The sequence below is a fragment of the Osmerus eperlanus genome, chromosome 5 (genome assembly GCF_963692335.1).
Source record: "Osmerus eperlanus chromosome 5, fOsmEpe2.1, whole genome shotgun sequence".
Taxonomy (NCBI): domain Eukaryota; kingdom Metazoa; phylum Chordata; class Actinopteri; order Osmeriformes; family Osmeridae; genus Osmerus; species Osmerus eperlanus.
The window spans coordinates 3,922,952-3,935,383 of NC_085022.1; the positions used below are offsets into that span (position 1 = coordinate 3,922,952).

General features: G+C 55.2%; 1 protein-coding gene across 1 annotated transcript; it reads right to left on the minus strand.

The window, feature by feature from the left end:
- Positions 1 to 953: 953 nt before the first annotated feature.
- Positions 954 to 12,213, minus strand: tango6 (transport and golgi organization 6 homolog (Drosophila)). Its single transcript, XM_062461159.1, has 18 exons — positions 12,041 to 12,213; positions 11,033 to 11,688; positions 10,746 to 10,862; positions 10,461 to 10,635; positions 10,170 to 10,276; positions 9,877 to 10,039; positions 9,621 to 9,688; positions 9,420 to 9,532; positions 8,946 to 9,134; positions 8,635 to 8,761; positions 8,304 to 8,501; positions 7,640 to 7,777; positions 6,247 to 6,903; positions 5,566 to 5,623; positions 5,266 to 5,439; positions 3,537 to 3,688; positions 2,621 to 2,734; positions 954 to 1,309 (listed from the first exon to the last, which is right to left on the minus strand). The coding sequence occupies exons 1-18, from the start codon at positions 12,090 to 12,092 to the stop codon at positions 1,133 to 1,135; spliced, it is 3,435 nt and encodes a 1,144-aa protein (XP_062317143.1). The 5' UTR covers positions 12,093 to 12,213; the 3' UTR covers positions 954 to 1,132.
- Between the last annotated feature and the right edge of the window lie 219 nt (positions 12,214 to 12,432).

Below are 12,432 nucleotides of genomic sequence, written 5' to 3' on the forward strand. Positions count from 1 at the left end.
AAACACATTTGAAAGGGGACTTTTTTTGCATTTCTTTTTTCTGGATTGCTCATATGTTTATGTTAAATATGTCAAATATGTTTATTAGGCAAACCCATACACTTGTCACATAAATTGTGAACATTTTAAAAGCTTTTTTTCTGGGTCGATAGAGTTATAAGACTTAATAAAACCTTCTCATAAAACTGACCTGTGGGAATATCTTTGATTAAAGATTATATTTGGAAATATAGAATTGATAGCCGGGCAAGCAGACAGTTCTCAGAACTCTGGAGCAGGTATTAGTTGAAGCAAACTAATACCATTGTCATTCTTAGTCTGGCCTGGCACTGAATTTAAAATGCCCAGGGGAGAACGCTTGTAGGTAAACACATGTGGAATCTAGTGAAAGGAGAGTTCGGTGAGACCAACATCTGCCAAGGAGATGTGTCAGGAACGTGTCACGACAGGAACACCTCCTGAGAAGAACAGTCCACATATGTGCAAACACAGATGAAATACACACTATTGACTTGGTCATCTTCTCAAACGAGAAAAGGGGAGGGGGGCGATGTGTGTCGAGTCATGCCTCTCACAGTTAACATGGAGCTCAGGGCCTAACCCCTCACCTCCAGGGGGAAATCAGGACAAAAGATGGAATGTTCGTCACAGTCCATCCTTCTACACAACATTTATATGTCCTACCCTCATTCCCAGTTCCCATCTTAACTTCTATCCCAGCATCCTTGATCCCCTCTTGTCCACTGTTCTTCCCAGCTTCTATCCTCCTCTCCCTCGAACCTTACATTCTAGTTTTCACCCTAACCACTCTTCTTAATGTGTAGTTACAACCACTGTCTGGGTTTGGGATACAGATGACCTGGAAAGTGTGTGTTTGTTTGTTTGTGTGTGTGTGTGTGTGCAGTAGGATTCTCTAGGGATTTCTGTCTGGATTCACAATAAAAATAAACACATTTAGTTTCAAAATAGTTTATTGTCTGCTGTGTAGGTGGTGGATTAACTGAATTCATGATCAAAAGCCTTTAGGTTTGGGTTCACGCAGAAAAGGTGAAGATATGTGTCTACACAAGCTCGGCCTGTGTCATTATGGAGGTGACTTATGTTAGTCCCTCTGTGTCCAGGCCAGCTGTTCTCAGGGCAGGACCACAATCTTCTTCTCCAGTTTCTGCCGGGGGAAGAGGTACGTCTTCATGATGTCATCGAGCTCCTCCAGGGCCAGCTGGGCGTGGAGCACCGTGACGGGGTCGCGGTCAGACCGCACCGCCCACTTCAGAGCCCGGTACAGGTCCAGCAGAACCTCACTCAGGACCTGGGGAGAGAGGGAGGCGTGGGGGTGCAGGGGACCAGATCAGAGGGCGAGAGGAGGAGAGAGAGGTCTGGTCCTCCTGTCCTCAGGTGTGGGGTCAGGCCCGGCTTGCCCTGTCAGACTCTCCTCAACTCTGCTGTGTCATTATACCAGCTCGCCAGCTGAAAGCCAGGGCCCTAATGACAGGCCCCTTCACCTGGACAGACCTGGCCCCCTCACCTGGAGAGATTTGCCACCCCCCCTCTCTCTCACCTGGACAGACCTGCCCCCCCCCCCTCACCTAAACAGATCCACACACACACAGACACACCTTACCTACACAGACCTGACCCCCTCCCCTTCTAGCTAGGCCTGAACGCGACAGCCCGTTTCCCAGGCCGGGTTCAGACGGGAACAGTAACACCCACTGAGCTGTGAAGAACCCTTCCCATGGTCACCGCGGCCCTTAACGTGGCAGGCGGCGCCGAGGCTGATCTACGGCCCGCCCTCGCGTCTGAGACAGGCTGCGAGGGCCGGGCCTTCCTTCCTGCCGACGGCCCTGTTATCACAGAGACGGCGAGGGAGGGAGGGAAAACCGGACCAGATTACAGGCCCGGCCATGTCAAACAACAGGCTGGAGCTCTAGGAACCGAGAGGCCCTTCCCATCCGGGCTGCTATCCACACAGCCAGGCTGGAAACAGCTTCTGGCACCACTACCGAGGCATTCCTCTGCTCTTCCTCTCACTTGTATTTCATCCTGTCAACCGATTGGTTTCCTGAAAAGCGTGTGTACACTACGACGCCATGGCGACGTGGGGAATGTCTTCTATGGTCTACCTGAGCTATAGGCTTCTTGGCCCTGTTTGTACAATAACACTGAGCACACACACACACAAAGTGTGTGGTTGGGTCATGTGTGTGTGTGCCTGCGCATGCGTCTGCATGCATGTGTGTGTGTGTGCCTGCGCATGCGTCTGCATGCATGTGTGTGCCTGCGCATGCGTCTACATGCATGTGTGTGTGTATGCCTGTGCATGCGTCTGCATGCATGTGTGTGTGGGTATCTGTGCGAGTGTGCCTGTGTCTGCATGCATGCGTGTGTGGGTATCTGTGCGAGTGTGCCTGTGTCTGCATGCATGCGTGTGTGGGTATCTGTGCGAGTGTGCCTGTGTCTGCATGCATGCGTGTGTGGGTATCTGTGCGAGTGTGCCTGTGTCTGCATGCATGCGTGTTTGGGTATCTGTGCGAGTGTGCCTGTGTCTGCATGCATGCGTGTGTGGGTATCTGTGCGAGTGTGCCTGTGTCTGCATGCATGCGTGTGTGTGGTTCCATACCTGGGTGGTTTTGTGACTCAGGCCCCTAAGCAGCAAGGTGATCACATGGACAGCTGCTCTCCTCACCTCCGCCTCCTTCTCGCTCTTTATCAGGGATGTCAAACAGGTACTCAGCTGGGGGGACACACACACACACACAGAGAGAGATAAGGCTACCCAGAGGAGGATGGTGCAAACAGCTTGATACAGCATGGTGAGCTATGGGCTCTACAGTGCTGAGGTCAGACCACTGCCAGTGGACTAATCGATGGAAGGACAAGACATGCTAACGTACTCTCTCTCTTACGAGCAAGCACACGCGCACGCGCACGCACGCACGCACGCACACACACACACACACACACACACAGCTGGAGAGTGAAGGACTCGGCAGTAGCAGAAGGCCTCATGAATAAGCATCCCTGTTCCTCTTACTGACAGAGCTGCTTATTCATGACGGCGAGCCACGGTACGTACACACACACACCCCTCGTACACACACACACCAGATTTATATATGCCGGTGACTACAGCAACAGGAGCCAGGGACACACACACCACTCACACACATAGCACACGTAACACACATGCCATCTTTCTGCCAACTAAGACATTTGCTGAACCTGCGTTTACATGGCAGCCCCTCCCCTCCCGTTCCCCCCACCAATAAAGAGCAGACCTCAGCAATGGGGGCGGGGCTTGTGAAGGGTGCCGTGTGGGAGGAAGTTGTCGCAGAGGGGCAGAGAGACCAGGACAAACCGAGCCCACGACCTTTCACCTAGGCTACACCTGCTGCTCCCTGACGCTGACCCCCCCCCCACGATGACCTCCTAGACTCACACACACACACACACGCACACACACACACACACACACACACACACACACAGAGGAGCAGACAGGTGGATGGATGACAGCAGGCAGGCTGGTTGCTCACCTCCTGTACCAAGGGCCCCAGGGCGTAGTCCAGCCGCTGGCAAAGCTCCCCCAGGTTGGCGAGGCAGCTGGCTCGCACGCTGTGGTCCTCGTCCCTGGTGCCCCTCAGGAACACCACCAGCAGGGGGCGCCCCAGATGGGGGGCCAGCTCACCTGGACGACAGAGGATGGGTGGAGGCTCGGGTCAAACGAAGGAAAGGTCAAAGGGGACTCATAACACCAGCTGTGTCTGATCGATCGACCAGCTAGTTGTTAGGATCTGGTTTGAAGGGCCTTTAGCAGGGTTGGATTGTGTGTGTGTGTGTGTGTGGGCGCGTATGCGCGTGTGTGTGTAAGCAGCACGACATAACCCTGCCTGCCAAGCCTTCAAGGTGGTGAGCGCTCTCTTTCAGTCATTCTCTATTTGCCTTGCTTGCCCTCCCTTCATCTGTCCCTCTCTCCCATTGTCCCTCTCTCCCTCTCGCCTTCTCGCCTTCTCTCCTTTGCTCCCTCTCTCCTTCTCTCTCTCTCTCAACTGCTGAGTCACACTTCTGCAGAGGTAACAGCAGGGTCTTTCAGCTGCTCCTTCTGATTCTAACAGCATGGAGGAAAGTCCTCAGAGTAAGAGACTGCCTATTTAAATGTGTGTGTGTGTGCTTGTGTGTGTGTGTTGACATCTTTCACTAAGCCCCCTGCTGACACACACTGGTCATTGCTGCCCGGACTTGGCCAAGTCCTGGAGAGGTCAGGTGACAGGGCCGGGTGGGGGGGTGGGTGGGGGGGCAGCTGGGTGTGAAGGCATGGGACACGTCCAGCTGGTTCTACTGCTCACACACAGATACACTATGAGCAGCCCTTTCTTTAGTTCCTGGACTTTCACAGCAATCCTTGCCTTAATTAAAGAGAAAACAGGTGTGTGTGTGTGAGCGCACGCATAAGAGGGTTTAAAGGACGTGTGGTGCAAATCCTTTGTTCCCCTGGACATCTGTTCCTGTACAACCCCCCCCCCCCCCCCCCACCCCCATCCCAGGCTGTGGAGGTACCCTAGGATAGAGGCTGGGGCGTTCTGCGTGTCCACAAGGGGGCTGTAGAGGTAGGAGAGAGGCCTGGGACAAAGCTAGCAGCTGCTGGACTGTTAAGAGTGGCGTCTGTGGGGCCAGGGAGTCAGGCCAGGGACTGTCTGGTTTAAAGAACCCCTCTTCTGTCTGGAGAAATGGTACGATTGCTGTCTGGCCGGCAACCACAGAGAGAGGGGAGGCAGCAATACACACACACACTCTCTCTAACACACACACACACGCACACACACACGGTGGAACAAGGAATCACTTAACAGAAATATATTTCGAACTCCCTTCGAAACAGAAAGTTAAGATTAGAACAAGCCTGTACTGTCTGTTGTCAGTTTTATAGCTTGGTGAGAGCAACTGTCTGACACTTCTGCACAGATACCACACACACACACATGAACATGTTCTGAATAAGAAAGGCCACACACATGAGCAAGCACAAACACAACCACAGTCTCTGAGACAACGAGCTCAAAAGCTCATTGAGACCCACCCCTCCATTAACGCTGTGTTAACTGCATGGTTGTGGCTAGCTGGGGTCCCTCCCATCACCGGTCACTTCAGCATATCAGAACATCCATCTGCTTTCACTGGTCTAGCGGGCCATCTTCCAGGCTGCGGCTTGGATATGAAGGGGATGTGGGTGGGTGCGTGTCTGTGGGTGTGTGTGTGTGTGCTCACCCATGGCCCGGCTGGCCCTCATCAGAACCTCTCCCACTTTGAGGCGTGTCTCCAGACTCCTGGGGGGGTCTGGGGGGGTCTGGGGCGGGGGACCGGACAGGGGGGAGGGGTCGTACTCTCCCAGAAGCCTTTGCAGGATCTTTTCTGGGTAGGAGTCTGCAAGCACCGCCAAACCTGCAGAGAAGACAACATCTCCACGGTAACCACCTCTCTTTCTTTGTAGTCGTCATTTTACAGTGGGCAGAACAAGAGACAGCCGGTCTTATATAAACCTTCTAGAACCATCTAGAATCCTCTCACCTTGAATAGCAGACAGGTACACAAAAGAGTCCTCGTGATCCAAGTTCTCAAGGAACAGCTGCAAGAAACCAAACCAGAAACATGTATAGGTACATACATGGTATATCCACACCACACTGATACAATGGACCCAACATGGCCCAGGACATGTGACAAGACACAAAGGGAAACAGAATACCAGGAAGAGTCTCTTAATCCCTCTGTCTATCAGGTATGAGGCCTCAATAATGAGGTGTGTGTGTGTGTGTGGCTTTGTTTGTGCCTGTGTGTGTGTGTTTGTCTTTGTTTGTGCCTGTGTGTGTGTTTGTCTTTGTTTGTGCCTGTGTGTGTGTCTTTGTTTGTGCCTGTGTGCGTGTGGGCAGTGATCTGAGGTGAAGGATGGCACACACAGAGGGGATTCTCATTACAGAGCATAGTAAATGAGGTGGTGAGCTGGTGGCTCCCCCCCTGCATGGTCTACCTCCGCCATGTTAACTAGTCCCCAGGGACGACCCCCCCCCCCCCCAGAGAAGACCACTGTCTCTGTCCCCCTCAGGGCTCTGATGTGATCTCCTCATCCATTAAACATAGGCTCCTTCTCGCACACACACAGACATGCACAGACCCAAACACGTGGACCCACGCAGCCTCACACTTCCAGGCTCCCAGGACTGGAGCTAGCAGACTGGAAGATCTACCCACCGAGAGGAGCTTGTCCTGGGCCTGGACGGCCTCGGCGTCCCTCTCCACCACCAGCCAGGTCACGGCCCTCAATGCCACCGCCCTGGTGGGCACATCAGGGTCACACGCCTCCAGCAGCCAATCAGAGAAGCTCATACTCAGGGGGCCGCTGCTCAGCCCACGTCCTTCTGACGGCCCCCTGTCAGGACCGACCCCACCTCCAGCTGACCCCCTGGGGGTCTGGAGCGGTGCTGTCTGCCCAGGGCGGGGGGCTCCGCTCTGGGCTGGTGAGGGACTCCAGGCATGGGGGGGCTGGGTTCTGGGGGGCTGGGGTGGAGGTTTGCCTGTGTGTGGGGAGGGTGTGGTTAGGTTGGAGATGTGCGTCTGTGGTGCTGCAGCCATGGAGGCGTCGGATTGGCTGGTCTGTGACTGGGGGCTGGATGTGTCTGATTGGCTGGACTGGGGCCTTCCTTGAACATGGGTCCTGTGAGTTTGAGGGGCGTGGTCTTGTCGCCGGGGGGCGTGCGCGAGGTTGTCCGGGCGGTAGGCGCCGTGCGTGGCAATGACGGCCCGCAGGTCGGACGCCAGCTCCTGGATGACCCGGTCAGGGTGCTTCTGGGATAGCTCCTCCAGGGGGGGGAGGAGCCTGGACATGGAGGAGTAATCCTCCCCCTTCAGCTGAGGAGGGAGGGGGAGAGGAGGACAGGGGTAAGGAGAGGAGGAGAGGGGTAAGGAGAGGAGGAGAGGGGTAAGGAGAGGAGGAGAGGAGGAGAGGGGTAAGGAGAGGAGGACAGGGGTAAGGAGAGGAGGAGAGGAGGACAGGGGTAAGGAGAGGAGGAGAGGAGGACAGGGGTAAGGAGAGGAGGAGAGGAGGAGAGGGGTAAGGAGAGGAGGACAGGGGTAAGGAGAGGAGGAGAGGAGGACAGGGGTAAGGAGAGGAGGAGAGGAGGACAGGGGTAAGGAGAGGAGGAGAGGAGGACAGGGGTAAGGAGAGGAGGAGAGGAGGACAGGGGTAAGGAGAGGAGGAGAGGAGGACAGGGGTAAGGAGAGGAGGAGAGGAGGACAGGGGTAAGGAGAGGAGGAGAGGAGGACAGGGGTAAGGAGAGGAGGAGAGGAGGACAGGGGTAAGGAGAGGAGGAGAGGAGGACAGGGGTAAGGAGAGGAGGAGAGGAGGACAGGGGTAAGGAGAGGAGGAGAGGGGTAAGGAGAGGAGGAGAGGAGGAGAGGGGTAAGGAGAGGAGGAGAGGAGGACAGGGGTAAGGAGAGGAGGAGAGGGGTAAGGAGAGGGGGTGGAGGGTGAGAGAGGCATTTGAACGAGGCATATGATGTATCAAGAGTGAGAGAAAAGCAAAAAAAGGGAGGACAGAGAGAGTTTGTCCACACACAGAGGGAGAGAGAGGGGGGCGTCCAGTACCTGAGGTCCAGACAGCATGGCAGCCACCAGGCCTATCCCCATTCTGAGGGTCTGGCTCTCCACTGGGCCCTCGGTACCAGGACCCTGAGCCAGACCCACACAGGCTCGCTGGAGCAGGGACTCCATGAACACCACCACCTGGGACAGACAGACAGAAAGAAACCAAAGCTAGACACCAGACGGCCAGACAGACAGACACCTAAGTGACAAGTAAAAATAGGTTGACAGGCGCACCACTGACACTTTCTCCACTTTGTTCGAGCGCAAAGGAAATTCTTGGCAACAAAAGTGTCTGGCTGCACTCTGCAGAGATAAGATGTCTAAATATAAGAGCTTATCACTAAGGCCAGGAGACATGGTGACCCCTAATCTGGGAGGTACTGCTTCCTGTCAGACCGGTGACACACCGCAACACACACACACACACACCACACAAAACACCGCACCATGTTAGGTCTCCCCTCCTCCTCTACCTACTTCTCCTCCTCATCCCAGATAAAATAGACTATTATTAGGTCAAGCATGACTCAGCGTGGCCTGGTTTCCTCCAGGCTGTGTACTGGTACTGGAGTTCTGCTGCTGTTCACTCCGACACTGCTCCACAGTACTGGGGGTCCAGTCTACGCTGGTGAGAGGTGTGTGTGTGTGTGTGTACGTGTGTCACCTGGGTGGGCTCGCGGAGCAACAGTGTGTGTGGTAGGCCCTCCGACAGAACAGCCAGCAGCTGCAGCAGCGCCAGCCTGTGACCCCGCCCCTCCACACGCCCCTCACGATGCTGCTCCGCCTCCAGCAGAGTCATGGCCGACACGTCCACTTCCTGCTCCTCCTCTGCCTCTTCCTCCGCGGCCCAGGAAGTCAGCTCCTAAGACGCAGGGAACCCAGGTCAGAGATCCAGAACCTTCCCCCGGCTCTGGATGCCAAGGGGGCCATAGCCACTTAAGACGCCCTTAATCCAGGCACAGTAGGGGCTCCATGGAGGGTGGGGGCTCCAATACCTGCAGAAGCCCCAGGAAGAGCTCCCCCGGCAGGATGCTGTCCTTCAGCTGTCCCAGCAGCTGGACCAGACACTCCAGCCTCCACTGCTCCCCAGACAGCCTCTCGTACAGGGCCTCGTCCTCGTCACTGACACAGGGAGGGGGAAACATAACAATGCTGGTTTTAGATCCAGATCCAGTTGTTATTTGTTCTACTTAAAGTGGGCGCAAGGAAGTGTAGTTCTAGGGATTATACGTTCTACTGACTGTGGGTTCTGGTACTGCTGGGTTCTAGTGACACTGGGTTTCGGTTTGAGACGTGTTATGGTCACCTGCTGTTTTCCTGGGCGGTGACCTTGGCCCCTCCCTCGCTGCCAGGGCAGAAGGTGAACCGTGGGGCCACGCCCCCGGCCCCCCCGCCCGCCGCCCCTCCCAGACCAGACAGCTTCCTCAGCACAGCCAGGGCCGCGGGGGGGTCACAGTGGGTCAGGTACCACAGCAGAATCTCCTGGCAGGGGGCACTAAGGAGCAAGTATGCAAACACAAACATTAGACTCGCAACATGACCCAGGACCTTCAACACAGAAGTAAACACCAGCAAGTAGCCTGATGACGGAATCAAAGAAAGGTTGAGTCCAGAAACCCCCTGGAGCAGAGGTGAGAGCAGGAGGAGGAGGATGGAGAGAGCAGGAGGGGGAGGATGGAGAGAGCAGGGGGGGGAGGATGGAGAGGGAGGAAGGATAGAGCAGGAGGGGGAGGATGGAGAGAGCAGGAGGATGAGAGGGAGGAAGAGAGAGAGAACTGACCGGAGGTGGGAGACATTCTGCTTGGTGAAACAGAACAGGGCGAAGAGGACAGGAACCAGGCCTCCCAGGGCCTCCAGCAGGACCGGGGACGGGCGGTTCCCCACAACGCACACCTGGGGGGGGGGGCATGTCACACTCTGGATCAGTGTTCACCGTTCAGACTGGGCTCAGTTTGGGGGGTCGTGACTGTGTTCCTCTCACCTTGAAAACATCCTCAACACAGCGCGTCAAGTCCCTCTCCTCCACCGGGCCTTGATCTTTACACTCCCCTAACACACACACACACACACACACACACTTAATGAACAGAGCCGTCAGTTAAAGTTTTAACCAATCCATCTCTGACAGTCTAGATCGGTCCTTGTTTATCAGTGTATCTCTATCAGTCTACATTTTGTCTTTGCTTGTGGCTTAGTCCATTTCCCTGACCCAGACAGTAGCAACACCAGGTACTGACCCTTGACCCCGCTGCACCGCTGGAGGGGGCTCAGCAGGGGGTCCAGGAGGTACCGCTGGGCAAACTCTGGCCTGTCCTCGACCATGGTGAGCGCCGCCCTGGTGGCCACGCGCTGGAACTGCTGGGCCGTTATCTTGTCCCTGATGTGGAGCAGCTCCACGACCTGAGACGAGACCGAGACACAGCTGCCATGACGTCGCTTCTCAATTCAACTCCGGTGGGATTTGAATTTAGCGCCAGTTCCAGGTGGGACAGCATGGTTGGGCTGGTGTGACGAAGAGAGTGGGCCAGACCTGGGGGCACACCAGCCTGTAGTAGCTGTCTGCAGAGAGGCTCTGCTGGGGACAGGCTGCCAGGATCCTGGCCACCCCATCACACGTCCTCCAGTCTGAGTCTCCCCCTGGTGGCCAGAACAGGGACAGCAGCACTCAGATGGGCTCACTACAGAGAAAGCCTACCCTGCGCTCTGCTTACGGTTCACATACCCCTTCCACAGTGAGAACAGATGTAAACGGTTGCTGATTGCTAAGAAGGAAAATCAAAGGAAATATTCCGTGGCCGGCTCTGCTCTCACTGATTCTCACCTGCGCTGCCCTCCAGGACGGCCCTCACCACAGCCTGGACCCCACCAGGCTGCATCAGACGCTCAGACAGCAGCTGGCCACACAGTCGCCTCAGCCACGGGGGGGCCTGGCCCAGGACGGCCCCACCACCTGCACCCGTCCCTGGGGGGCCCCCGGGCGCTCTGCCTGGAGGGGCCTGAGGGAGAGACGAGCCGGAACGAGAGAGTGAAGACAGGGGATCAGTCTAGATTCAGGAGACACACACACAGACACACACACACACACACACACACATCTGGAACCTACCTGTTTGGGACCCCCTTGGAGGATTAGCAGCTCCTTGATGACAATTGGCTGGTAGACTTTACCCAGAAGGCTTTGCAGGGCCTGTCGACAGGACTGGCGTTCCTCTGTGCTGAGTTCCTACGTACCACAACGAGGGCCACACGGTAACCATGACGACAGGGAGACTGTGTGGACCAGCCTATGCAGTTTCAGCTGCATTCCATGGTACACACTGGTAATACCAGTGGTGTAGAACACGGTGGATCAAACAAACTATCCAGCAGTGCATGTGATTAGAACTGTAATACCTTTTCCTCTCTGGCCCCGGCCCCCTCGTGGCGCTTGGGTCGGTACCCCAGCTGGCACAGCGCCGCCATCACGTCGCCGAGGTGACGGGTGAAGACCAGGGTGGCGAGGGAGGAGAGCTCCGCCAGCTCCAGCAGGACCCTAGTGGTGGTGAGGAGGCGGCGTTGGGGAGCAGGTGCGGCGTGGGCGCGCACCAGCCCCTCCGCCACAGAGCCCAGCGCCGTGCGACGCCCCAGGGGCACCCCCACCCCGGGCGCCAGGTAGGGGCAGAGGCCCAGTGACACCACGAACTGCAGCGCGGCGCCCAGCGTCTTCTGCTGGCTCACGCTCAGCACGTCCGGAGGGAGGGGAGGGGCCATCTCAGGGGTGGGCAGTCTGGCGGCTGGAGGCGGGGCTTGGTTGAACAGCTGCAGCTGCAGGGCGAGGTGGCGAGACAGGCTGAGCAGCAACAGGAGAGCCTCCTGAACAAAGCTCCACGTGGGGTCATGGCTGTTCCTACACACCCAGGTAGCCTTAGCCTGCACCTCCTCCCTCAGCCCGCGCAACTCCTCAAGCTCCCTCTCTCCATGGAGACGCTCCTCCAACAGATTTAGGTTGGTCTGCAGCGCAGCCACGAGCGCTTCCTGCTGTGTGAGATTTGTATTTCGCCCTGCTGCCTCTGAAGGGGATGGATATGGACGAAAACGAATCAACGCGATGTTTGCGGAGCACTGTCCCGATAGATGAAGCTACAGGAAACACTGATGGCTTCTGCTGGGTGCCCCACACAGAGAAAATATTACATTCTCTTCGATATAAACAGATCACAAAACAGAGCTATTCTAGCCTGCAATAACAACATTGAAAAGAAGCTATCCATGAAGACGCATAATTAAATGTTTGCTTGTTTAGCTAACTACATTGTTCAGGAGCAAGTTAACGTTCAACCATACAGCACCAGGAAGTGTTGGTTGAGCGAGCTAGCAGTACCTACGAACTCAAAGCCAGCTTATCTAGTACTGTTGACTTACCCCCGAGTGGTTTAATGAGAATATTAAGTGCAGAAAGTATGGCGGTAGTCATCTTTAGACTTAGGTTACCCAATGAATCATGCTTGTTTTTATATTTTCAAAGGAAATATGGGAAGGCAGACGACACAGATAACTAGCTAGCTTCTTTTTGAGCCATGCTGCAACATGTAAATACGTCGCGGTCATTCTACGTCATGGTAAGTCATCTTTTTTTACATAACTTACTTTATTGCAAAATAAGAGCGGAAACAAACAACATTTGAAATGTGTTTTCTTTATTTAAGTAAACTTAGTTGTGCAATATTAGCAGAACTTTTTTTTACATTTCAACAACCAAAAATGTTAGTCATGGTTAAGAAAGAAACAATTTTATCACATCATTACCAATAAAT